At 35.2% G+C, this 25,386-nt stretch overlaps 1 protein-coding gene and 1 long non-coding RNA gene across 4 annotated transcripts; both read left to right on the top strand.

Moving 5' to 3' along the window:
• The first annotated feature begins 4,932 nt into the window (after positions 1-4,932).
• On the top strand, positions 4,933-10,845 carry LOC104901058 (uncharacterized). 3 transcript variants are annotated; one of them, XR_008967161.1, is made up of 6 exons: positions 4,933-6,065; positions 9,349-9,395; positions 9,489-9,528; positions 9,691-9,797; positions 9,889-10,026; positions 10,622-10,845. It is a non-coding gene; the product is annotated as an uncharacterized LOC104901058 (long non-coding RNA). The 3 variants fall into 3 exon arrangements; XR_008967162.1 differs by having other exon boundaries at positions 9,735-9,797; positions 9,884-10,026; XR_007270520.2 differs by having other exon boundaries at positions 9,735-9,797.
• Positions 10,846-11,636: 791 nt separating this feature from the next.
• Positions 11,637-13,156, top strand: LOC130589845 (uncharacterized). Its single transcript, XM_057391446.1, has 5 exons — positions 11,637-11,642; positions 11,748-12,090; positions 12,182-12,339; positions 12,451-12,682; positions 12,762-13,156. Exons 1-5 carry the CDS (start codon positions 11,637-11,639, stop codon positions 13,154-13,156), a joined length of 1,134 nt encoding a protein of 377 aa, XP_057247429.1.
• The last annotated feature ends 12,230 nt before the right edge of the window (positions 13,157-25,386 follow it).

Genomic DNA, 25,386 nt, shown 5'->3' on the forward strand with positions numbered 1-25,386 from the left:
TTAAGTTAGTGTTAAACTACTAATTAAAATTGCAAAAAAAGAAGACCTCCTCGTTGTGGAAAGTCTATGGATGTCATGCCAAAGGTGCATGATGTGATAATATATATACCTTAATGCCGTAGCAAGTTTTCCTGGAGAAAAATCCATTGAGTACTTATGATTGCATCCACATTACGATCGATCTTGGTAATACCAAAAACCCACCCATGGTTCTGTAGAAGTGATGATTTAGAAGTTAAAAACAAAAAAAGATAAATTCATATTACTTTAGAAAGATAATTCCAAAATGTTTTTTTTTTATCTATATAAGCATATCCACCTACAACTTTTGTAAAGCCTAAAAGGTTTAATTTGTGAATAGGAAATCAGCTATGAGGGTTTCATATACTCTAAGCTTTAGTTTCTTTTTTTTGAAGTGGGGGTTTCAAATATTCAGCTAATAGGATAATACATCTGCTATTGGCATGTCTATAATCATATGATGGTATCTTTAAATATTAAAGAGGAGATAAGTCATCCATATGCACTCACTCCCCGGCAAGTGAAACAAATAAAAAACCATCCCTTTTCCACTACGTACCCACTTCTATATCAGTACCTTCGAATACCCAACCCACCACCTATCTTATCCTCCAAAAGATTCACTTTACATGCCAAAACATCCACCCCATTAATGTTAATTAATTTTAAGTAAAAGTAATTAAATATGTGTACCCCACCACTTTTGAGCAACTTATATAATGTAGAAGTGTTATTAAAAAAATTCTACGGGCCATATAAATTATTATAAAATTATAAAGTAGAACCTGGCACATACAATTGCAGATTATCTATTTATGAAGTCATTTTGACTATAACATAATATTATAAACATAGATGATATGATGTTTAACACAATTTTTTTACAATAATGATAATAATACATTAAATTCATTTCAAATATATTGTTTTATGCTTCCTCCGTTTCTTTTAACTTGCAATGGTTTTACTTTTACACTATTCATAAACTCTAATTAGTTTATCTTTGGGGATTTATAGTTGACGAAAAACATATTCATGTATAATTTTGTTATGCTATGATTTGGTAAGCTTTGGCGAGTAGATTTTGTGCATTCCCAAGTTACCTTCTTCTTTAGAAATTGAATTTGCACTCATATAGACTTTTATTCTCCCCTAATTCAAATTCGCGTAATTTGCCCGAAAGATTTCTATTTCATAAATTTAAGATTATTTTTTTCTATAACCATGGTCTAGCTTGTGATTTGATATTTTTTAATTGTATATTAAATATACATTAAAGTTGGCTTACGATCCATGTGTTGAGCTGCTGATTTAGTTAATGCCACGGTGGATCAATGAACCATAATTTTTTTACAAAAAAGTTGATTAAAATTAAAAAGAATGACATGTCATGCTTAGGTGGAGCTTTCTATAATATTCTAAGGTTGTTTTTGTATATTCATACTCTAATTTTTTCGTCATATCGTTATAGATTTTAATTTTGTTGTAACATCAAAATTTCCTTAATAATTTTTGTTTGAATACTAAATTGTTTTGGTTCAGTTGAGTAAGACTGAAGTTTAGATCCTCTAGAGTTCTAAAAGAACTCTACAATGTAGAGTTTAAGCAATATCAACATTGAATAAAAAATTAATAGCTCATATATTATCTTTCCAAAACCCACTCTACTTTTTCTCATCAAATTCCACCCCCTTATTTCCCCCCTTTCACAAATATATGCTCTTGATTTGAAAATGTATGGTTCATATACAAATCTACCTTGTAGAATTCTATTAAAACTCTATAGGATGCGGACTCGTAAGACTGAGATTTTGAAAGATAATATGTTTACTCATGTAAGTTCAGCCTATGATAAAATGCTATAGTCACATACAATACACTATAGCTATAACTATTATTATATTCATCTAACAGAAAGACTAATATTCAATTTATATAATATAATAATTTTAGGTTGTTTATTCAAAACGAAACTCAAAATTCTCGTTATCCACAACTCCTTTTATGTATTAAATATATGTAGGACTCTATTTTTTAAAAATATTTAAAATAAAAATTATGACATGACAATCCTATGTGGCGCTCTCTATTTCCTAAGTTGTAGAACTATATTCTAAATGATCTTATTTCGGAGCATATTTCGAGCACTATCCAATGGAACAAAAATTATAATATTCCACATTACGTAGCAAAAGTTATATACAATTTACATAATATAATAATTCAGGTTGTTCATGCAAAATCAAACTCTAATGTTAGCTTATCTAGCTAGAACTTCTTATGTATATTTAAATATATATAGAACTCTATTTTTAAAAATGCTTAATTAAAATAAAATTTAATGATATGACAATCATACGTGGTGCTCTTTATTTCATAAGTTGTAGAACTATATTGTAAATGGATCTTACTTTAGAGCATATTTCGAGTACTATCTAATGAAATAAAAATTATAATATTTCGAATTACGTAGCAAAAGTTGTACATAATTTACATAATATAATAACTTAGGTTGTTCATGCAAAATCAAACTCCAATTTTAGCTTATCTAGAACTCCCCTATATATTTAAATCTAAGTAGAACTCTATTTTTGTAAAAGAGTTCTCATCATCCAATTAAAACTCCTTTTATGTATTTAAATATATATAGTACTCTCTTTGTTAAAATATTTAAAATAAAAATTAATGACATGACAATCCTACATGATGCTCTCTATTTCATAAGTTGCAGAACTATATTGTAAATTGATCTTATTTCAGAGAATATTTCAAGCATTATCCAGTGGAACAAAAATTATAACATTTCGAATTACGTAGCAAAAGTATAATTTACTTAATATAATACAACACGAAACTCTAATTTTCGCTTATCCAAAGCTCGTTATATGTATTTAAATCTATGAAGAACTCAATTTTTGTAAAAAAAGAAAAATATAATTGATGACATGACTATACTATATGGAGCGCTCTATGTTCTCAAAAAATTCCTCATATATATATATATATATATATTGATTGATTTAAAATGACCTACCCTTTTTACATTTTGGTTTTCTTAACAATTGAGGACTCAATAATTCTACTCGGTTGAAATTTTTGCTGAATTCCGAAAGAAATTCCTTGCTGGGATGCCATAGTTATTGTTGATAGAAATGTCTTTTCCCAACCTTGTGTTAGTAGTCAACTTTTGATGGTTGATATATTAGAAAAAGAAAAAAAACAATGATAATGGTTTAGCATTCTAAAGCTTATATACCTTCGTTTTGAAATATGTAATATGGTTGATATATTAGAAAAGAAAAAGGAAAAATTGACACCATGGGGCTGAACTATACCCGGTTTTCTTTAATAGGGACAAACTTTCAATATTCCAGTGGGGAGCCCACGTATTGCATGACCCGGATTTGCATGGACCCAGTTTACCAGAAACTGGCTTATGCAGTCATATGCGTTGGTGGGTCCTAGTTTTAATGAAATTTTACAATTTTCAATTTTCAGACACCATTAATCACCATTGTGGAGAGAGAAAAAACCAACCCTATACCTTCTTCCCTCCATTAATCACCATTGCCAGCCCAACTAAACTCATTCAATTTTGAAGTTGGTGAAGTTGGAAAAATCGCTGTTGAAGTTGGAGAATTACGAAATTTGACAACCAACATTCCTAAAATTCGCTTCTGATTCCAGGTATGATTTTTTGTGAACTCCTTTAAATTTGTAATGTTCCTTTGTACCATATCTGAATTATGTTGATAATGGGCGAGTTAGGTTGATTTAACAATTTGAAAGTTAAAAATAGAAACTTGGAGAAAAATGGTGAAGTTTGAAATTATGGGTTTTGTTTTTCTTTAGTGTTCAATTTATGAGTTATGATGATGATATGTTTTGTCGTGAATTTAGGTGAGTGAATAATTATGTTATTTTTTGTGTTTGTTTTTGTATTAGCTTAGGAATGGATAATGTGACTTTGAGGTTTTGGCATGGGGGACTGTTTAAAAAACACGACAAAGGGTGATTGAAGTATGTTGGTGGTAGTGGTAGAACATTTGCGATTGACCCAGACGAATTGTGTTGGTGGTTTCTTGAGGATATGGCTAAAAAATGTGGTAGTTATAGGGTTATTGAAGAGATTTTTTATTTGTTGCCTGGTAAGAAATTGGATGATGGGTTGGTAAGGGTTTATAATGATAAAGAGGTTCTAGATATGGCAGAGGTGGTTTTGAAAACAAGGTTTATGGATTTGTATGTAGTTCATGACATAGATAAGCCAGTGGTTCTTGAAGAGCCTGTTGAGCAGTTGGAAGGGCCAGAAGGTACATTCCCACCTTGGAACCCAGGATTAAACCAGCCCAATGACCCACCTTGCAACCCAATTGACATACCACTCACTGACCAAGATAAAAACACAACCAAAAGCCTAACTAAAAAGCCCACTTATCCAAATGAAAACCCACCTGCACCAAATATCAGAAACACAAAAAGTGGCCCAAATGAAAACCCACCTGCACAAAAAGTAAGAAACAAAAAAAAGTCCTCCCAAGAAGTTAATACCAGTGAGGTCAAGTTTTAGGATTAAAGATTCCACAGCAGAAGTACAGTTTCTGTACGCAAATCTAAATAAGATCTGCCTCCCCCTGATATACCTATTATTGAGCGAACTCCTTGTAGTTCCACTGTAACAGCCCATATTTTTAAGCATGTTTAAATTCAGTAATTGTGTTTATTAGTTTAACTAAGCTTTATATTAAACAAAGATTACTAAGAATTATTATTTTAAATACAATTGTGATGGTGTGGATTTTAGCAAATTGAGGTATTTGGTAAATGATTTTAAGCTTAAAAGAAAAGAAAGAAAAAAAAAACCCACATCCTTATACTTCTCACTGTTCCTCGTGTCACTAGTGTAAAAAGCCAGATATGGCTCCCCGTGTCTTCCTGAGAAAAAGCCAACCAGTCTGTGGTTATTAGCTGTCGAAATTTCCCAATTCATGAAGCCAATTCTTCACTCAAAGGGAAGCACCCATAAAATTCTTTTCTCAAAATTGGTTAAAGGATGAAAACCCCAATTCTATTCTTTTCTTCGGTGATGCCGGTGCTGTTATGGTTGTTGTTGGGTTGCCTCCCCGCCGTTCTGTCTTTCTCTTTCCTCTGTATTTTTTTGCTGTTGTTCGGTGTTGATGTGTTGGTTCTTTAAGTTCAATTTTCTCTCTCCTCTGCTTCGGTATTGTTGTTGTTTCCCGGTTGGTGTTCCGACACCGTCGTTGCTGCTGTAGCTTCGTCGGAATTCTATCGATGTTGTCATTCTTAGTAAGCTCTGCCAAATCTGATTTCTTGGGAAGGTATAAATTAACTCTCATCTCTCCTTCTATGTTTTTGTTCCAAGAATTCATGTTGTGGTGTAAATTGGTTTATTTTGATAACCTTGAAAAAAAATCAGATTTTGTTTAAGTAAAAGATTGAATCTTTCATCTTGTAATACATTGGGATGTGTTTTAAAACTTTATAATCATCTCCAAATTCAGAATTTTATTTTGTTGAAGGTAAAAGATGATGTTTTTGCCTCTTAAATTCAAGGTTAGATCTGGTGTAACCTTATTTTTCAACAACTGAAAGTATGAACTTTGGGTAAATTGTTCTTAAACTTATTTTGGTTTAATGACTAAGATAAGATAGTTCAAAAAGTTAGTAATCTATAATCTGCAGATCCAAGTTAATTACTCTTATTTGAAAAATTTATTTGGATGATTCTTCAAGTACTTTTAAATTAAAACAGAATCTAGTTAGATTTCTGATTAAACTAATTGTTTTGGAGAGTTATAATGTGAGATTGATAGTATAAGTTGGATTATTAGAAGGTTGGTATCATTTAGAAAATCATCTCGTCATTAGCTCATAAGGTTTAAGATTGATTATTATCTATTTGAAGAATGGTTGTTGATTATGTTATTGTGTTGGGTGAATTATGTTGGAGTTCGAGTTGGAGTTGAAGATCAAGATTATCATAAATGTTCATGGAGATTGCATATGATTGTTCTTGAGTTGAGGTAACCTTTATGTTCAGCAAAATTTATTTAAATGCCCGTGTGTGTTTATTGTATTTTTGATATCGTATTATTGTTTATAGTGATGGCCATGGTTATAGATGCATCTTCATGTGTGGATTTGTGAAATATATACATGACTTTGTTATGCTATTGGAATTGTTCTGATATGATTATATTTAAAAAATATGATTTGAATATGATAATGTAAAATGGATTTCGAAATTGTTTTAGCTGGCTTAGTTTATGAACTGAGATGAATAATGGGCAAGGTACAGGTGGAGGAAACAGATTCGTATATGAGTTAAGACCAGATAAGGTCGAATATTATTTTATGTTATGTTATAAGCCTATAGTTGCCAGCGATTTGTGTTAAGTAATTGAACTATGCCAGCGATATATTTTAAAGTATGGATTCTTTTCCGAACAATTACCAAGTTTGTTTCTGATATGAAAAATTTTTACGAACCAAAACCGTTTTGACGGGCTGAAGTAAAGTTACTGAGTTTTTCGCTCATTTTAGTTTTGTTTTTGTTTTGTATTTTCTTCTGTAATTTGCAAGTTTGTATTGGGAGCTCATAGTGGATCGGAAATAAAGAATTGGCTATAAAATTGTAAATATATTAGTGATTCGAAGATAGATATAGAATATAAGTTGTTGAATATTAAGTTCTCATTTGATGTTTAAGTATTCTTTTGTTTTGGGAATCGAGTAAGATATTATGTAATCTGCTATCTGGTTTTAAAGTTATTATGTTGTGGGCCCATAACCCACAGGTCCAGGATCGCTTCATAGGTTTGTTCCGCTGCAAGATAATGAATGTAATTCGAGGTTATTAAGTGTTAATTGAGATTTATGAATGGTAAGTATGATTAGCTAGCAGCTCGGAAGTGCGGGTTGTTACATCCACATTAAATGAAACACAGTCAACCCAAGAAGCTCAATTTGAGACACCCCCAGTTTCACAAATTGTCTCCCAAACAGCTCCACAAACACAGTCACAAGATCAACCACCAATACCACCTTCACCTACACCTATATCTGGGAAAAAACCAGTTACTGAGCCTGAAGAAGCTTTCATTTATGACCAAGAAACGTTTCCACATGACTACTATCAGTGGTATGATAACAGACCAGAGAGTCCACTGACCTTGAAGGAGCTCCTTGGGAAAGAATCTTCTGAAGAAGAATCGGATCCTAGGTATGAACCTTCTGGTGATTCTGATGGAGATGATGGGTATGATACTGAGCTAGAACCTGAAAGATTGAGTGATCTAGAGAGGGAAGAAGAACCTGAGCTGGGGGTTTTTAGAACACATTGAAGAAGAAGGGGAAGGAGACAGTAGTGATGATGAGCTATGGTTAGCTAGGGATAGGGTAAGAGGCACAAACTCAAAGTTGTTTCAGTTGGCAAAGCAACTTCAAAAGGATGCAACAGAAGGCACAACAAGAATCCGCGCTTTTAGCGTCTAAATTTACCATCCGGTCCAATCAGACGCAAATTAGCGTCCATTTTTGTAAAATTAGTGTCCGTCTTTGAACGGACGCTAATTAGCGTCCGTTGTTCAAGTTTACCGTCTAACATGACAGACGGTATTCAATGGTCATAAACAAAAACACGACCCACCTCATTTCTAACCCTATCTCTATCTATCCTTATTCTCTCACCTCACATCACAACCGTCCTCTTTCTTCGTCTTCTTTCTCGCCCTTCCTTTCTATTTTTTTCACCTCACCGTCGACTGTATTCAATGGTGATCTTCTTGCTGTCTTTGCTCAGTACGAAATTATTAGCTTTCATTTGTTGCAATTTTTTTCGTTAATTTATATGTTTCGGCAAATTTTCAATTCGTTTAGTAATTTTTTGTTTTTTGATTGAATTCTTTGAAGATATGGCGAAATGGTGGATGTTAATCTTGTTAGAGAAAGTCCAAAGGTTTTGCATTTGTGGCGTATGAGGATCAAAGAAGCACAACTCTAGCCCGCACTTTCTCTGATTTGAAGGAGCCAATCACCGTCGCATGTATTCGTTTTAGGGTTAGTGATTTTTTTGGGTTTTTTATGTGGGTTGTTTCAGATCTAGTTTTTTTTTGTTTATTTCTCAATTCTCCTTCAATAGGCTTGTAGTTTGGATTTGTAAAAATGACTTTTTGCATATATGCGTGGATTAGAATGAATTTCGACATATGAAAAATGAAATGGGGTTTTTTTATTTTTAAGGAGTTGTGTTCTTGTAATAATTCTTTGCAAATCTGTTTCATACTTTCATATATACTTAATCTTGTATTGCATTCCACTGAAATCTAATAGCCAAAATGATTTACTGAACTCTGGTGGATGCTTCAGTTTTTTTTTTCATCCTTTTGGTTCTTGATTTATGGCTCCTGATCCCTTTTCTTTAAAAAGAAATGTGAGAGAATATCTCCATTCGGCATTTATATTACTTGTTGCTCTCAGAAAATGAACTGGTCAGTTAGTTGTATGCTGTCTTATTACTAGTTGGTGACCCTGAAGTGGGAAGTCTTCTTAGCCCTGCTTATTATTTGTTTCTCTCTATGTGGCTCTTCTGCTCATCCAGAAGGATGTTGATTTTTGCCTATCTTTTTTTCCTTCCCATAGTATTACAACCAAAGTCTAATATGATGTCATAACATTTTTGTTCTTTATCTTTTTAAAGATTATTACTTGAAGATTGACAAGGATGTTGTTAATGTGGTATGCTGCTTTCTTTTTAATGTGGTGCTAACAACTTATGATTATTTGTTTCTTGCTTGGCTGTATTACAATGATAACTGTTATAACATCAAGAATTAGAATAAATAAACAATCTCCAATATCCATTAAAGTATCAAACTTCACTCCAACGCCCCTAAATAAACCTCCTCCACCATTTCTCTATCAATTTCCAAGATCCATCTTCCAACCTCTTACCCTCGCCATGAGCGTGTCTGGGTGTGCCTTAGAGGTCAATTGTATGTGTTATCTTGTATGAAGAATTGAGTCCCTTGGAGCGTTTGAAATTTACATTGGTGTGTTACGCATAGAACTATATAAAAAAAATAATCAAACAAACAATATGGAAAGCTTTTGGTGTGGTTATCCATTAGCCTGAACTACCTTGAGGCACTTGATTATTAGTCCTTGACAGTTGAGATTTCTCTACCTCTCAGTCCCTCATTTTAGTGTTAAGTTTCAAACTTCGTTGTATAACCATATCCTATTATTTGCAGATCTAATTTCTATTTGATCTGCTTGTTTTATTTACATGTTTCTTCTTGTATGCAGACCTACCCCAACCCTTTACAAGATAATCCTGCATATTCAGTTGTAAAGTAAGTACACTTCCATTGTTTGACAAATGAATTTATCTTATCACCCATGAGTTGATAAGATGTTGAACTTATATCTTTATGTTGTCCCTTCAGGCAATATTTTGTTCATGAGGATGATACAGTGGTACAAAAGGTAATTCGCTTGATATATATAACTTCGTATATTACTTTTTCTACTGCTTAGGGTATGTTCTGGTATAATATCTTCTAGACAGCAGTTCGAGTAATTTGTACAAGATTATGTTAGGATGAACCTTGAGAGCTAATATTACTTTCTTTTGATTTCAAAATCTAGCAATGGAAGAAATACAAGCTCAGTTTTGTTCTCCTGTCCTCTAGGTTGTAGTTCATAAGGATTCACCGAGAGGTATTCATTTCAGGCGTGCAGGACCAAGGCAGAAGGTACTTTCTCTCCTGCCTTTTAGTCACAGATGTTGTGAGAATTTTTTCTTCTGAATGCCATTACTAATCATAATCTTATATCATAGCTCAGGTGTACTTTGATTCTGGTGAAGTTAATGCGTGCATTGTAACATGTGGAGGACTTTGTCCAGGACTTAACACTGTGATTCGAGAAATTGTTTGTGCCCTTTACCACATGTATGATATCGATAAAGTTATTGGAATCGACGTAAGTACATTAGCCATTAGCATATATATGATGTTTTTAGAGGACTTTATGTCATCATAGCATGTTTTCAGTCATTATTCTTCTGTATCTTATGGTATGATGTTTAAAGCTACTCTCTGCAAACAAGAAGAAAATTGAAAGATTTGATTATAGACACTGTTGGTGTAAGGTTCTGAATTAATCATAGATCATATGATACTTGCTTCATGAGGTAGAATTCTAGAAACCCTGGATTTGCTTCATTATATCTAGAGTAGGTTACTCTTCTATCAATACTGTTTGTGATGATATATCGATCTATCTAAGAAAGTGGATCTAATACGAATGGTCTTGTTCTGCAGAGATAGTGTTTTTTTAGTTTTACCCTTTTGTTTTTTTTTTGTTTTGAGTGGGTGAGTCGGGTCGTGTGGGTGATGGGGGGATGGGTCCTTGGTTGTGTTAGGGTTTGGGTGGGCTGGGTGGTGGGTTAGGCTGGCTCAGGTGGGGGTTGGGGCAAAATAGGTTCCAGATTTATTTAGTTATTCATTTAATTCTTGTTAATAATTGTTTTTTTCTGGTTAATTTCATTAATTTCTTTGTTTTTGTTGATTTGCAGGGTTATGAGATTTGCGTTTGAGTTCCAGATTTGAAGTTGGTTTCGATCCAGATACCAGATTTGAAGTTCGTTTTGGTTCTAGATTTTTGTTGTGGAGTTTAAAGTGTACATGTAATTATATGAGATTTTTATTTGATTTTGTTCTAAGTATACTAGAATTTAGTTCTAGAATTATTTTTTCACTTGTATCTACATTTATTATCAATAATAATTGAATTGATTAATTTGTTTGTCTTAATAAAAGAAGTTTGGTATTTGCATCATTTCATATCTTACTACATTTAATATCAATTAATTAAAAGCGAAAAACTATTACATTTAATATTAGTTAACCAAAAGCAAAAAAAAAAAAAAAAAAAGTGCAAATGCGTACCAAACATTTACCGACTGTTTCCAGAATTAGCGTCTGAGAAATGGTCGCTAATTAGCGACCATGTTAGCGTCTGTTTATTACGGTCGCTAATTAGCGACTGCCAGGGCGGCAGTCGCTAATCAGTGACTATGAAGGTAACGGTCGCTAAATTCGAAATACCAGACGCTAATTATTTAGCGTCCGCTTAGCGGACGCTATTTGGGGAATTAGCGACCCAGGGTTTTGCATCAGCCAGCGGACGCTAATATCTTTAGCGTCCGATTCCGCGTTTTTAGCGTCTGATTTTTGCGGACGCTAAAGGCTGACATTCTTGTTGTGAGGAAGATTGGGCCTTAGATATCATGCTGCTAACAGGGAGGGAATTGAGAAACATACTGGTGAGGCAGGAAATGTGAGTGAGTATGAGGATAGTGAGGATGATATCCATACCCAGAGGACAGTGGTGATGATAATGTGGATGTTAGGAGAAGAAGAGGGAGAGGACTTCTAGTTACTGAGGATACAGATTTCACAAATTTTGTGTGGAAAGTTGGACTGAGGTTCCCAAGTAGAGAGGCATTTAGGAGTTCTGTGGCTAGGTTTGCTATAACCTGTGGGAGAAACTTGTACTTTTCTACAAGTAATAAAAGGAGGCAAGGGAGAATGGAGGTGAAGTGCACTACAAAGTGCCCATTCAGGTTGTTTGCTTCCTGGGATTCAAGGAGGGCATGCTTTGTTGTGATTTGTTGTGAAATCTGTTGATGATGAACATAGTTGCACAAGGAACATGGAAGGCACCAGACAAATGACATCTACTTGGCTTGCAAAGCAGTTTCTGGAGATTTTCAAGGCAAGGCCTCACTGGCCAGCCAAGAGCTAATTGAGACAGTGAGACAAGCATATAGAGTTGCTATTAAGAGTGTCTTGGCCTATAAGGTGAAGTACAAGGCCCATAAACTGCTTCATGGTTCTATGGAAGAACATTATGCCAAACTAGGTAGATACCTTCAAGCCTTGAGAGACAGTGATACCGAGATTTTTATAAGGTTGTTGAATGATGAAAGACCAAGGAGGAGTGCAACTCCAGTGTTTCAAAGACTCTTCATCTGTTTTGATGGTGTGAGAAAAGGGTGGTAGGAGGGTTGCAGAAGGTTCTTGTCATTGATGCTTGCTTCTTGAAACCTTTTTGGGTGGTCAATTATTGGCAGTTGTTGGCAGGGATGCCAATGACAAAATGTATCCAGTTGCCTGGGCCATAGTTGAAGGTGAGAACAACTCCTCATGGTCATGGTTTCTCAGTGAGGTTCAAACAGCTTTGAACCTAGGACAAGGTGAAGGTCTTACAATTGTTTCAGATGAACACTTGGTAAGTTTCAATTACATATGCATTAAACTACATTTCTTTTGATGATTAAGTTATTCATAATTACATATTAATGCACAATCATTTAATTCTCCTCTATGTTTGTTTAACTAGGCAATTATAAGCTCAGTTGCATCTATTTTTCCCCAATGTGAGCATAGGCATTGTGCTAGGCATATCTTTGCCCATTGGCACAAAGATTTTAAGGGTGATGAAATGAAATTGTTGTTCTGGAGAGCAGCTAAGGCTTATAGTATTGCAGACTACACTGATGCCCTAGATGAAATGGATACCATTAACCCTGATGCAACAAAAGCTTTCAAAGCCCACAACCCCTCTGTTTTTTGTAGAGCACATGTGAAACTAACACTAAGGTGGATGTTATAACAAGTAATCTTCTGAGACTTTCAATGGCTATATTATAGCTGCTAGGACAAAACATATCATTTACATGTTGGAGGACATAAGGGTAGCTCTTATGCAGAGATTAGTGGTGAAAAGGCAAGAAATAGAAGCATCTAAGGCTCAGATCTGTCTTAGGATACAAGCTAGGTTAAATGAGGAAAAGGCAGAGGCTGCCAACTGCATAGCAATTCCATCCACAAACACAACTTTCCAAGTTAATCATAAGATGGACCGTTTGAATGTGGACTTGGCTGCACAGTCATGCACATGTAGGAAATGGGATTTATATGGAATCCCCTGCTGTCATGCAGTGGCTTGCATTTTCTTTTGTAGAAAGAATGCTGAGGACTTTGTGTCAGAATACTACACAAGGGCCACATACCTACAGTCTTATGCAAGATCCATACCCCAGTAGTTGGTGAAAGGCACTGGCCCAAGGTTGTGTATCCTTTAGTCCCTCCACCTATCAAGATTGGACCTGGAAGACCTAGAAAAAACAGAAGGAAGGACCCTCATGAGAACCCTAAGAAACCTGGGAGGTTAACTAAACATGGGGTGGAAATGAGTTGTAGCATTTGTACATTAAAAACTCACAACAAAAGAACATGTCCAAACAAAGGTAGTGAACCTTCCCAACCACCTCAAAAGAAAGCTAAGAGTGCATTACAGCCTACACCAACTGATTCTGACAACCATGGATCACACCTTAATGCAATTACCCAACCAAGTAGGTTAGGGAAAGGAGGAAGTAAGGGTAATTAGGGGAGGCCGGAGTTCATCAACTGAAGTAGGTGGTGGAGGTTCCAGAGGTGCTAAGGGGTCAGGATCTGCTAAGGGAGCAGGAGCTGCTAGGGGGTCAGGAGCTGCTAGGGGAGTAGGAGCTGCTAGAGGGTCAAGAGCTATTAGGGGAGCTAGAGGTGCTAGGGGTGCATCAAACAGTGGCACAAGTTCAAATGGAGCTAGAGGTGGAAGGGTAAGGTTTCTTGATTCTCTTATTGTGTAAATACTTGACGTTGTTATCTAACTTGTCTATAATTTATTAACTATCTCACCTTTACCAAATGTGCAGGCCCCTTTTCAAAGTGGTCGTCCTATGGAGGTTTCTCAATCAATAGTTTCAACCTCGAAGGTCCATTCAACAGCAGCCAAGCATCAACTAGCAACACATGAATCCCAATTCTGCCAATTCATTATTCCTAGGGTTACAAATGTAGTCTCATCAATCTGTTTTGGACTTATTTTGTAGTTTTGTTCCCTTAAACAATGGGTATGCTATTGTAGTTGAATTTTAAGTACTTGTGAAGGATAACAATGATATTTTAAGGTACATCCATTGTGAAAGCTAACAATGTTATTGTAGTTGAATTTTAAGTACTTGTGAAGGACAACAATGACATTTTGCTGTGAATTTAAGTACTTCTAAGCAATTGTAAGCAGGCTTTGAATTTGAAACAAAATGCAAACTTTTATTCATTGTCAAAAGCTTCCAAAATACATTCTTCTACCCATCTAACATTTGTATTAAACTAACATCCCCACCCTTAACATTTGCATCATACTAACATCCCCACCCTAAACATACTATAATGATCAATTCATGGAAACAATGATCACAACAAAGAAAATCCAAGACAACAACAATGCCCTTACTTATAGCCAATCTCTCCCCTCCATTACTCTTAGCCAATTCAGCATTAATTCTAGCCATCTTCATCCTCATCTCTTCAACTTCAGAAGCCATTTTGTCCTTCTTCATCTTTAGTTTGCTAACCTTGTCTTCAAAAATCTTGAATTGCAACTCCAACTCAGCAATGCTTGTGAACTGCTCCAACAACTTCACATGTAACTCCTCACATTCATGACATTCCTTTGAAACCCCTTCATTAACTTCCCATTTGAAAAATCCACAATCTGCTGCCTATTAAAGAGAAGGAACCACAACATTAGTCATGTTTTATTTAAAAAAAAAAAAACAGAAACAAAAAATTTTAAATTTTTTGCCCTAATTTCATATACACTTACTGGCCACATCGCACACCCATAGAATTTCCTTCCAACATGTCCACCAGATTTCACAGTGCGCAATTTCGTAGGAATATCATGGTTACACTTCACAATTGCCCGCCCAGAACTTCTTGTATTCACTGAGATCCAGATGCAGAAGTCATTGAAGAGAGAAGAAGAAATGAAGAACAGAGAAAAGAAATGAAGAACAGAGAGAAGAAGAAAGAGGATTCACGAAAAAACAACAAGGGTGGGGAGGTTTACAAAAGGCACGCGTTCATTTAATGATCACGTGACTCTAGTTACCTGAAGTACACTAGTGGAAAAATGAAGAAGGGCTGCGCTGAAAAAGGCCTGTAGGGCTGCGCTTTTTTACAGCAGCCCTTTCAATAGCTGCCCTTCACATTTTAAGTAGGGCTGCGCTAGAAAGGCGCAGCCCTTCACAACGAAGGGCTGCGCTTTTTAGATAAAAGTGCAGCCCTTCAGGATTAAAAGGGCTGCGCTTTTTACCCTAAAAAGCGCAGCCCTTCATAGCTAGAAGGGCTGCACTTTTACCTAAAAAGCGCAGCCCTTCCTACCAAAAAAAATAATAAAATAAATTTTTTTTGACATTTTTTTACTCATAATCTCACATTTTCTGAAATTATACAGAAGAGAAGAGAAACGAAACGAAAATGAACCCAAAACAAACAAAAAAAGAACGAAATGAAAATGAAAAAAAGGAACAAAAACTAATATACAGAAGAGAAGAAATTAAAGATCTGAAAATACAAGAACATTAATCAAAACGAAGATGAAAATACAAGAACATTAATCAAAACAAAGAGAAGTATACAAGAACATTAATCAAAACAAAGAGAAGTATACAAGAACATTAATCAAAACAAAGATTAAGAAATTATAGATCTGAAAATACAAGAACATTAATCAAAAAGTGCCTCCAAACATTGACCTAATAATGTTTAAATATGTAAAACAAAACCCTAATACACAATTAAGGAAATAATAAAATTCGGAAATACTTAAAATGCCTATTTCGAGCCTTAAACGAACTCGGATGGCTTAAAAAGCCTATAGGTCACAGCATAGCGGTGAGTTTGACTTGTTGGCCCGTTCCGCTTCCGAAAAGGTATCACCATAGGCAATCGGACTCCGTCGGCATGATTACTGCAAATCATTTCAGGCTTTTGTCGCGTTTGTTGCGTTTCTGGGAGTTTTTGAGAGAGAAGAGAGGATGAGAGAGAAGGAGGAGAGGGAGGAGGGACGTGAGAGAGGAGAGAGAAGGAGGAAAATAGAGGAGGGACGTGAGAGAGGAGAGAGAAAAGGAGGGATAATATATTTGAAGCCCGCGATTTTTTTATTTCAAATTTTTTAAGAAAGGGCTGCGCTTTTCTTCAAAAGCGCAGCCCTTCACTTAGTAGGCTGCGCTTGTAGAAAAAGCGCAGCCCTTCTGAAGTAAGAAGGCTGCGCTTGTAGAAAAAGCGCAGCCCTACAGAGTGAAGGGCTGCACTTTTCTTCAAAAGCGCAACCCTTCTGTTATGTAGGGCTGCGCTTTTGTAGCCCTTCACTAGTAGGGCTGCGCTTTTATCAATAGCGCAGCCCTTCCTCCGCAGCCCTTCCTTTTTTTTTCCCCTAGTGGTAGCAGGTTAAATTACCTGATAGGTCCACGCAAATCTGGGTCATGCAATACTTGGGCTCCCCAGTAGAATATTGAAAGTTTGTCCCTATTAAAGAAAATCGGGTATAGTTCAGCCCCATGGTGTCAATTGTGTAGTATTGTAGCTTACATATGTTCGTTTTGTAAATAGTATTGTAAAAGATTGTGATTCAAGGGAACATATTAGTCCATGACTCCATTCATTGTAATATTTGAAAGGGGGTTTAATCTAAACCCCCTAGGTTGAACGCAAATGCTTCGAACTCAGCTATTTACTCGTATAGTTGGTTAAATTTAGACTGAGTTTATTTCTAAATCTCATATAGGCTTCTTGTTGGAATTGAGAGGCATAAGTTTAATCAGCTAGATTTTGTTTTATAAAGTATTTAGATGGATGTAGAGGCAATTCCGGTGTTTTTTTTGACATCGCAGAAAATGTACAAAATTACAAATTTGTAAACAAGATTTTATTGTTACTGCATGGGCGTGCCAAGTCGTGAGCTAGTTTGACGCCGTCGTGGGGAAACTTTGACAACTTGGCACCATTCAAAGTTCTTAGCTAGATCTTTAATATCACTGATCGTGCATTTGACGTGGACATCAGGAAGCTGTTTGCAGTTCAAGAACCGGACCAGGTTTCCCGAGTTTGTGTGTAGCGCGATACATTGCACTTTTTGCTTTGTAGCCCACTCAACCGCCATTAGACCCACTATACCTTCCATTAAGAGGGTCGAATCTCCCTGTGAAATTGACCCTTGGCCCATTCCATGCATATTTGTTGAATGTTGAATCACCCAAGTTGCACTTACTTTCTTTGTCTGTTTCTGCCAAGAGCCATTTGTCTGAATTGTTACCTGAGCTTTGCCGTGTTTATGGATGCCTATGTTGGCCACTTAAAAACCTAGAGGATGGGAAGGTGGGGGAGGATTTTCCTCGATCATACGTTGCTAATTAGAAATAGTATGCTATTAGTGTGCTTCCTGGAGCTGGTGGTGATATCGTTCCAAGTTATTCTGTTGGTGACTGAAGATTTGAGCATTTCTGGTTCCCCATATGCTCCATAACGTAACATTCCTACAAATTGTGGCAGGCGCTCTCCCTCAGGGCTGTCTTCCTTGCGAAAGTAAAGGACCCAGTTGATTAGTCATTCTGTAAACTGGATGTGGCCATTTAAACGTAGGCCAATTTGAAGATTGCATATTGTCCAGGCAATGTGTGCCATACCACATGATCGGAACAGGTGTTGGAGATACCCCGTAGCTGAATTACATATGGGGCATTGGTCCGAGTCAGACATATGACGGTGGGACAGGTTGCTCATTGTAGCGAGGCTATTGTGCCCTAGTTTCCAAAGAAACAATTTCCACTTGGCCATGATGTTCAACCTCCAAATTACACGAAAGAACTTCATGGTTCTTGGAGGTGTCATGCTAGATATATATTTGTTTTTGCTAGTGCCGCATTGTAACATAGTAGCCAGATTTAGTAGTATATTGTCCTTATTTGTTCAATTTCTAATAGAACATGTCTCTTGTATGTCCATTTCCTGGAAGTTCCATGCTTGTTATTGTCCGTGCACTAACCGAATTGAAAGTTTGATGTATTTTTTGGATGTTCATTGTTGTGTTAGGAGTACGAAATCGAATACTGTTGAGTTGATTATTGTGCGTAATGGGGTGCTAGCCTTGAAAAGGGGGATAAACCCCTGCACCCAACGATGGTTGGCAGTAATGATAGTTTGCCCATTCGCTACTTTCCATGCGTAGTTAGACAGTGAGAGCTTTTCGGCCTGTATTAACCCTTTTGTCACCCATGATTTATTGTTTCTGGAGTTGAAAAAAGTAGATGGGTTGTTATGCTAGTCGGAGACGACTTTGGCCAAAAGGAGTTGCTGGTTATTGTGAATACCCCATACTTTTTTCATTAGGAGCGCTTGGTTGCATGCCTCTACATTGCGAATACCTAACCCACCATGCCTTTTAAAAGGTGTATAATTTCCTTTTTTTTTTGCCAATGTATACCTTTGTTGTTGCGGTTCCCCCAAAAGAATCTAGCCAATATAACATCAATCTTATTGGTGATTGTGGTTGAAATCTTGAAAATGGCCAAGATATGGTTTAGTAAAACTACCAAAATTGAGTTGATAATCATTAATTTGCTAGGTTGGGATAAGCCCCGTTGGCTCCACAAAGATATCCTTTTGGAGATTGAGTCAAGGAGATATGTGAAATGCTGAACCCTTCTATCTTGAATATCGACCGGTACTGTATTACTCCGTATTTTTTAGTAAGTTAATATTTATATTTTTAGAAAAGTTTTAGTTTTTTAAAAAGGTTTTATTTACTAAAAAGGCTTATTATTAGAAATGCTTTTATAAGAAAGCTTTTGGGTATCTAAAACAAATTTTAGCCCAAATGAATTTTGGGCCTAACTTTTCTAAGTTTTATATTCAAGTAGTTGGTTCAAAATAATATTAAAAATATTTTAAAAACCATTCCAAAAAGGTTTGCAAAACGAAAAGAAAAAAAAAGATTTAAAGAAATTTCAAACAAAAAAAAAAAGAAAAAGAAAACGAAAAAAAATTCCGCCGCTTAGCTTGTGCGGTAAATGTGTTTCAGTGTTTTACACGTATTTGCAACTTTTACTTTTTAACTTATCTTTTAGTTATTTTACCTTCTATAACTACGTATTATGGGGTAATTTATATCTTTTCCTAATCTTAGTTGGATAACGTAATATTAGCTATATCTTAGCTGGATTAGTTTATCTTTTTTCCTATATTTATCTTTTAGTTTCCTAGTCCTATTCCTATTCTACTTTTCCAACTAGTATAAATAGGGGTCTCCACCCATCATATTCTTTACACCAAATTTGAGGAATAAATCTCTTTTCTCAAGTTTAAACTCTCTTTCTTTTAGCCTACCTTCCTCTTCTTCCCTAGTAATTATTAATTTTCAAGGTGCGTGTATTTGTAGATCTTTAATAATTGTTTTGCAAGTGTAGTATCATGTTTTTAGGAAAATATTTTGGATTGAAATACATGTTTTTATGAGTTTTATTATGTACTGCATTTGTTTATATGAACATGTGATACTTTAATGGAACACGTACAAGAGGGGGGGTGAATTGTACTTTGTAACTTTTGGCAAAGTTTCTTGTGGAATTATAAAATTATAAAGGAACAGTGATATGAGAGGCAGAGAAATATAAAATTGAGGAAACTTCTTGACACTAATCAAGAAGGGAAAACCTCAAAAACTTTATTATTGCAATGACTCTATTACAATAACACTCTACAACTCGAGTTCCTCTCGAACTCAAGTTCCCACAGTAATCCCCTCTGATTACTGGAACTCTCCTCTCTCTTGCTTCTACTCCGAAGCCTCTACTCACTGACTTAACTCTAAGTCGTTACAAGAGTCACTCAACCCTTGTTCCCCAAAATACAACTCAAATTTTGTGAAAACACTAGTAATTACGTTTAACTCAAATACTTAAGGAACTTAGGAACTCACTTAATAGTGCAACAGACCTTTTCAGAAAACTCTTAAGATTTAGCAATAGAAATATGTTTTCAGTTGGTGGATTGTAATGAGGCAGACTTCTCTTTTTATAGTGAAGTCTTCTCATGCCAGTTCCACTTGTTCCTCCACTAAATGTGAAGCAGTAACCCACGTAGAATCATTTTCCCACGTTCACACTTCTTGAGGAAAAAGCAAAGTAATGGACAATCCACTAACAGTACGTGGTTTTAAACAGTTGAGAGAAATAAGGAATTTATTTAGGAAATCCATTTTTATTTATCCAGTAACAAAGAAAGGATCTTTATTAAAAATAAAAACTATATTATTTATAAACAATATTTCCTAAAAACTCTCCGTTAAATACTTTTTAAAACCACTGTTACATCAATTAAATTCCATGTAGTTCCTTAGTATTAAACAACGTAAATTACTTACATAAATCCTAAGTACATACTCTTGAACTTAGACTTCATGTCATCCCTTTAAATCTTCATCTTTGAAGATTAATACGTCCCATTCCTTGAAGGAACTCTAAAACACGAATGAGTTCCAGAGGAACTGAGCAGGTAGTTCCTGAAGAACTGAGCAGTAGGTAGTTCCTGAGGAACTGAGCAGTAGGTAGTTCCTGAGGAACTGTGAAACCAAATGCATCTGGAACGGAACAGCAGATAGTTCCTTAGGAACTGTGAATAGTTCCTTGAGGAACAGCAGACAGTTCCTTGAGGAACAGCAGGCAGTTCCTTTATGAACTGTCCCTTGAGGAACTGTTTGAACAAGAACTATAATCATGAATCATCACTTAGGAACTTCGTTCTTCTCTTGGAGTTCCAACTCAGGAACTTCACTTATTATCTTTAGAAAGCACCATTATTAATCACTGAACCTTGCACACATAAAACTTATAAACCTTGTTAGTTATTACTTTAGTTTCTCATCATTAAAACCATAGTGGCTCAACAATTTCCCCCTTTTTGGTGATGACAAACCAAGGCAAAGTAATATAGAAACTAACACAAATAAAATGTGATATAACAATGCAAGATCATATTAATTAGAGAATGAACCACAATAAATAAGTTACTTTGCCATTAACTTCCCCCTTTTGACATCATCAAAAAGCGTATTATTTTTCAAGAATTAGTGATCAATCTTCCAAACTTATAGTGACACTACACCACCATAAATATATAATTAATGGTCAACCATGAGTTTAAATTTTTCAATTTGCTCAAACATCAATCTAGTAATATTAGCCATCCTCATGCACATGTTAATCAATTAGTTAAATAAGCTAAAGCATGCTAAACATAAACCACCATTTTACCAAAGTGCAATCCATAGGATAGAAAATAAAAAGAATGTCCAATAAAATTCAAAGAGAAGATCAAAGGCTCATATTTATGAAGGAATGGTAGGAATAAGCTAAAAAATATATGAATTGGTTACTTGTTCCTCCATCATTACCTTTCCTAAACTTTCAGTTTACTTTGGGATCTGCCTTTGAAAACACACCTCAGTTCCTTTCGAATAACATGTAGTTCCTTACTTCTTCTTTTTTGATATTTTGAATGAATTCTGCTGTCTGTTCCTTGATTTAAGTTTCAAGGAACTAGTTAATTCCTTTTGTTGACTTTAGATTTGATACTAAAGGAACATACATGGGACTACTAGAACCCATAGATTTTAAGACAGCTTTTGTAGAAGTAGGAACTTGAATAACTTATGGAACGTTGAATCTCTTCTCTATCTCCCTCTCACACATCTCTCCTTTTATTCTCCTGTTTGATCTCATATTTTTATTTCTTCTTTGTCTCCCTCAATCTCTCTTTTTTCATCTCCATATCAACTTATTCTCCCTCAAATTTTGTTTTTCTTTCCTTAATTCCCCCTCAAATGTTGCATCATCAACAATATTTAAAGTTATAGTGGAGGAACACAAATTCAAAAATTTGGATATATGGTGAACTGAATAGAAGAAAAAGGTATGTAAATTTGATATGAAAGGTTTGGAGTAATTTTTGAGATCTTTAAAAATAAATGATAGTATAGGAGGTTTGATAATTTAGAGAATAATATTGCTCGTTTAGACACATAATTGGACATTCATATGTAATGCACTTGGTGTGGGTGGAGTGTATAACAAATGAGTTCCTTGAATGAAAGAAACTACACTTTTTACTTCCTTTTTCTTTTGACTAACAATTAGCAATATGGACAGTAAGGATAATATTACAAAGAAATCAGTGAGTCATCTTTTAAATTTAACTCATGACTATGCATAAAACATAGAAACAATTGTGGTGACACACACATTCATATGGAAGACATATCACAAAAACTCTACATTATACACACTAGATGAATTTGCCAATTAGAGAAAAACAAGACATCATAACTTACTTAATAAAATCATCTCTATAATTTTTATGCCTTTTTAGTGAGAAAAATTTAAATACTTCACTAGATAAACGCAAAGAACAACAGGTGCCATATATTGTTCCCCCTCACTAAGGCGACCATAACGTCTAATTATTAGAATTAGGAACCCACATTTTCATGAGTTCCTTTCTTGAACACACATTAGACTTATTAATAAATAATTCACTTTTAGACTTAAAGTCAATTTGGACATTACACATAACTGAACAATTCCTTTGTCCCAAAGTTTCTCAGCCTTATCACTTTGGCTTTTTAATAGTCCAAGACCTCTATAATCATCTAATGTTTTCAACGATAATTCAATTAATTTGGCTTTGGGAAAAGATTGAAGAGTAGTGGAATTTACCTCATTAGATGGAACTGTATCAGTTTCATTTAATTTTGCAAAGAGACAGAGGTTTACAGTCTCTTCATCAGGTTGTTCCTCTTCGTCTTCAGAATTTGTTTCTTCCCACGCGTCTATCATGGCTTTCTTGAAGTTAGGTTTGGCAAAAGTCGACTTGTTGTATCTATCTTTAGATAGTTCCTTGCCTTTGCCTTTTCCTTTCTCGTTTTCCCAAAGAGGACAGTCTCTTATGTGATGATCAGTTTCTCCGCATTTAAAACAACCAATTTTAGTTTTGGAACTAGCTGGTTTTCTACTCGAGTTCCTTCCTTCACGGTTTCCAGGCTTGTAGTTCCTGTACAACTTTTTCATCTTTCCGACAAGCATGACAGCTTCTTCTTCATCAGGTTCCGACTCATCAAGTTCCTCTGCCTTAAGAGCTAATCCTTGGTTCCTGGAACTCCCAGGGACAACAGTTCCTAGATGCAATTCGTGGGTAATCAAAGATCCTGCCAGTTGTTCAATATTGAACTTAGTAAAGTCCTTCGTTTCGAACAAAGCAGTGACCTTTGTTCTCCAACGATCATCTTGAGGCAAGCTCCTTAGGATTTTCCTAACCTGTTCATCAGTGGGAATAATTCTTCCAAGAGAAACTAATTCATTAGTGATGTTAGTAAATCGTGTAAACATATCTTGAATTGTTTCTTTTGGTTGCATTTTAAAACGTTCATATTTTGACATTAAAAGATCGATTTTGGAACGCTTAACCTCATTAGTTCCTTCATGGGTGACTTGAAGGAGATCCCAAATTTGCTTTGCGCTCTTACACCCTATCACCCTATTATGTTCATGAGGTCCAAGACCACAATGCAGTATTTTGATAGCCATGGCATTGATTTCATATTTTTCAAAATCTTCTTTTGAAAATTCAGTCATTGGTTTAGGAACTACCTCGTTTTCGGCATTAGTCGTTGTTACCTCGAAGTCACCAACTTCGATAACCCTCCAGACTTGGTAGTTCTCTACCTTGATGAAAATTTCCATACGATTTTTCCAATTTGTATAGAATTTTCCGTTGAACATTGGAGGCCTTTGCGTGGAGTAACCTTCTTCGAGTTTCTTGTGCGTATTCATCTTCTTCAGGAACTTTACTCAACAGGGTTGCCTGTATTTCGTGAGCTCTGGCTCTGATACCAATTGATACTTCAATGGAACACGTACAAGAGGGGGGTGAATTGTACTTTGTAACTTTTGGCAAACTTTCTTGCGGAATTATAAAATTATAAAGGAACAGTGATATGAGAGGCAGAGAAATATAAAATTGAGGAAACTTCTTGACACGAATCAAGAAGGGAAAACCTCAAAAACTTTATTATTGCAATGACTCTATTACAATAACACTCTACAACTCGAGTTCCTCTCGAACTCAAGTTCCCACAGTAATCCCCTCAGATTACTGGAACTCTCCTCTCTCTTGCTTCTACTCCGAAGCCTCTACTCACTGACTTAACTCTAAGTCGTTACAAGAGTCACTCAACCCTTGTTCCCCAAAATACAACTCAAATTTTGTGAAAACACTAGTAATTACGTTTAACTCAAATACTTAAGGAACATAGGAATTCACTTAATAGTGCAACAGACCTTTTCAGAAAACTCTTAAGAGTTAGCAATAGAAATATGTTTTCAGTTGGTGGATTGTAATGAGGCAGACTTCTCTTTTTATAGTGAAGTCTTCTCATGCCAGTTCCACTTGTTCCTCCACTAAGTTTGAAGCAGTAACCCACGTAGAATCATTTTCCCACGTTCACACTTCTTGAGGAACAAGCAAAGTAATGGACAATCCACTAATAGTACGTGGTTTTAAACAGTTGAGAGAAATAAGGAATTTATTTAGGAAATCTATTTTTATTTATCCAGTAACAAAGAAAGGATCTTTATTAAAAATAAAAACTATTTTATTTATAAACAATATTTCCTGAAAACTCTCCGTTAAATACTTTTTAAAACCACTGTTACATTAATTAAATTCCATGTAGTTCCTTAGTATAAAACAACGTAAATTACTTACATAAATCCTAAGTACATACTCTTGAACTTAGACTTCATGTCATCCCTTTAAATCTTCATCTCTGAAGATTAATACGTCCCATTCCTTGAAGGAACTCTAAAACACGAATAAGTTCCAGAGGAACTGAGCAGGTAGTTCCTGAGGAACTGAGCACTAGGTAGTTCCTGAGAAACTGTGAAACCAAATGCATCTGGAACGGAACAGCAGATAGTTCCTTAGGAACTGTGAATAGTTCCTTGATGAACATCAGACATTTCCTTGAGGAACAGCAGACAGTTCCCTTAGGAACTGTCCCTTGAGGAACTGTCCCTTGAGGAACTGTTTGAACAAGAACTATGATCATGAATCATCACTTAGGAACTTCGTTCTTCTCTTGGAATTCCAACTCAGGAACTTCACTTATTATCTTTAGAAAGCACCATTATTAATCACTGAACCTTGAACACATAAAACTTATAAACCTTGTTAGTTATTACTTTAGTTTGTCATCATCAAAACCATAGTGGCTCAACAACATGTTTGAATGTTTACAAATATTATTTATGAACTTTGAATTATGTCTTTTGTTTAATATATTTATAAAGTTTGATTTTTGAATTTATATTCAAATATTTTAGAAGGAGTTTGA

Source organism: Beta vulgaris, chromosome 8 (genome assembly GCF_026745355.1).
Source record: "Beta vulgaris subsp. vulgaris cultivar EL10 chromosome 8, EL10.2, whole genome shotgun sequence".
Taxonomy (NCBI): Eukaryota; Viridiplantae; Streptophyta; class Magnoliopsida; order Caryophyllales; family Amaranthaceae; genus Beta; species Beta vulgaris.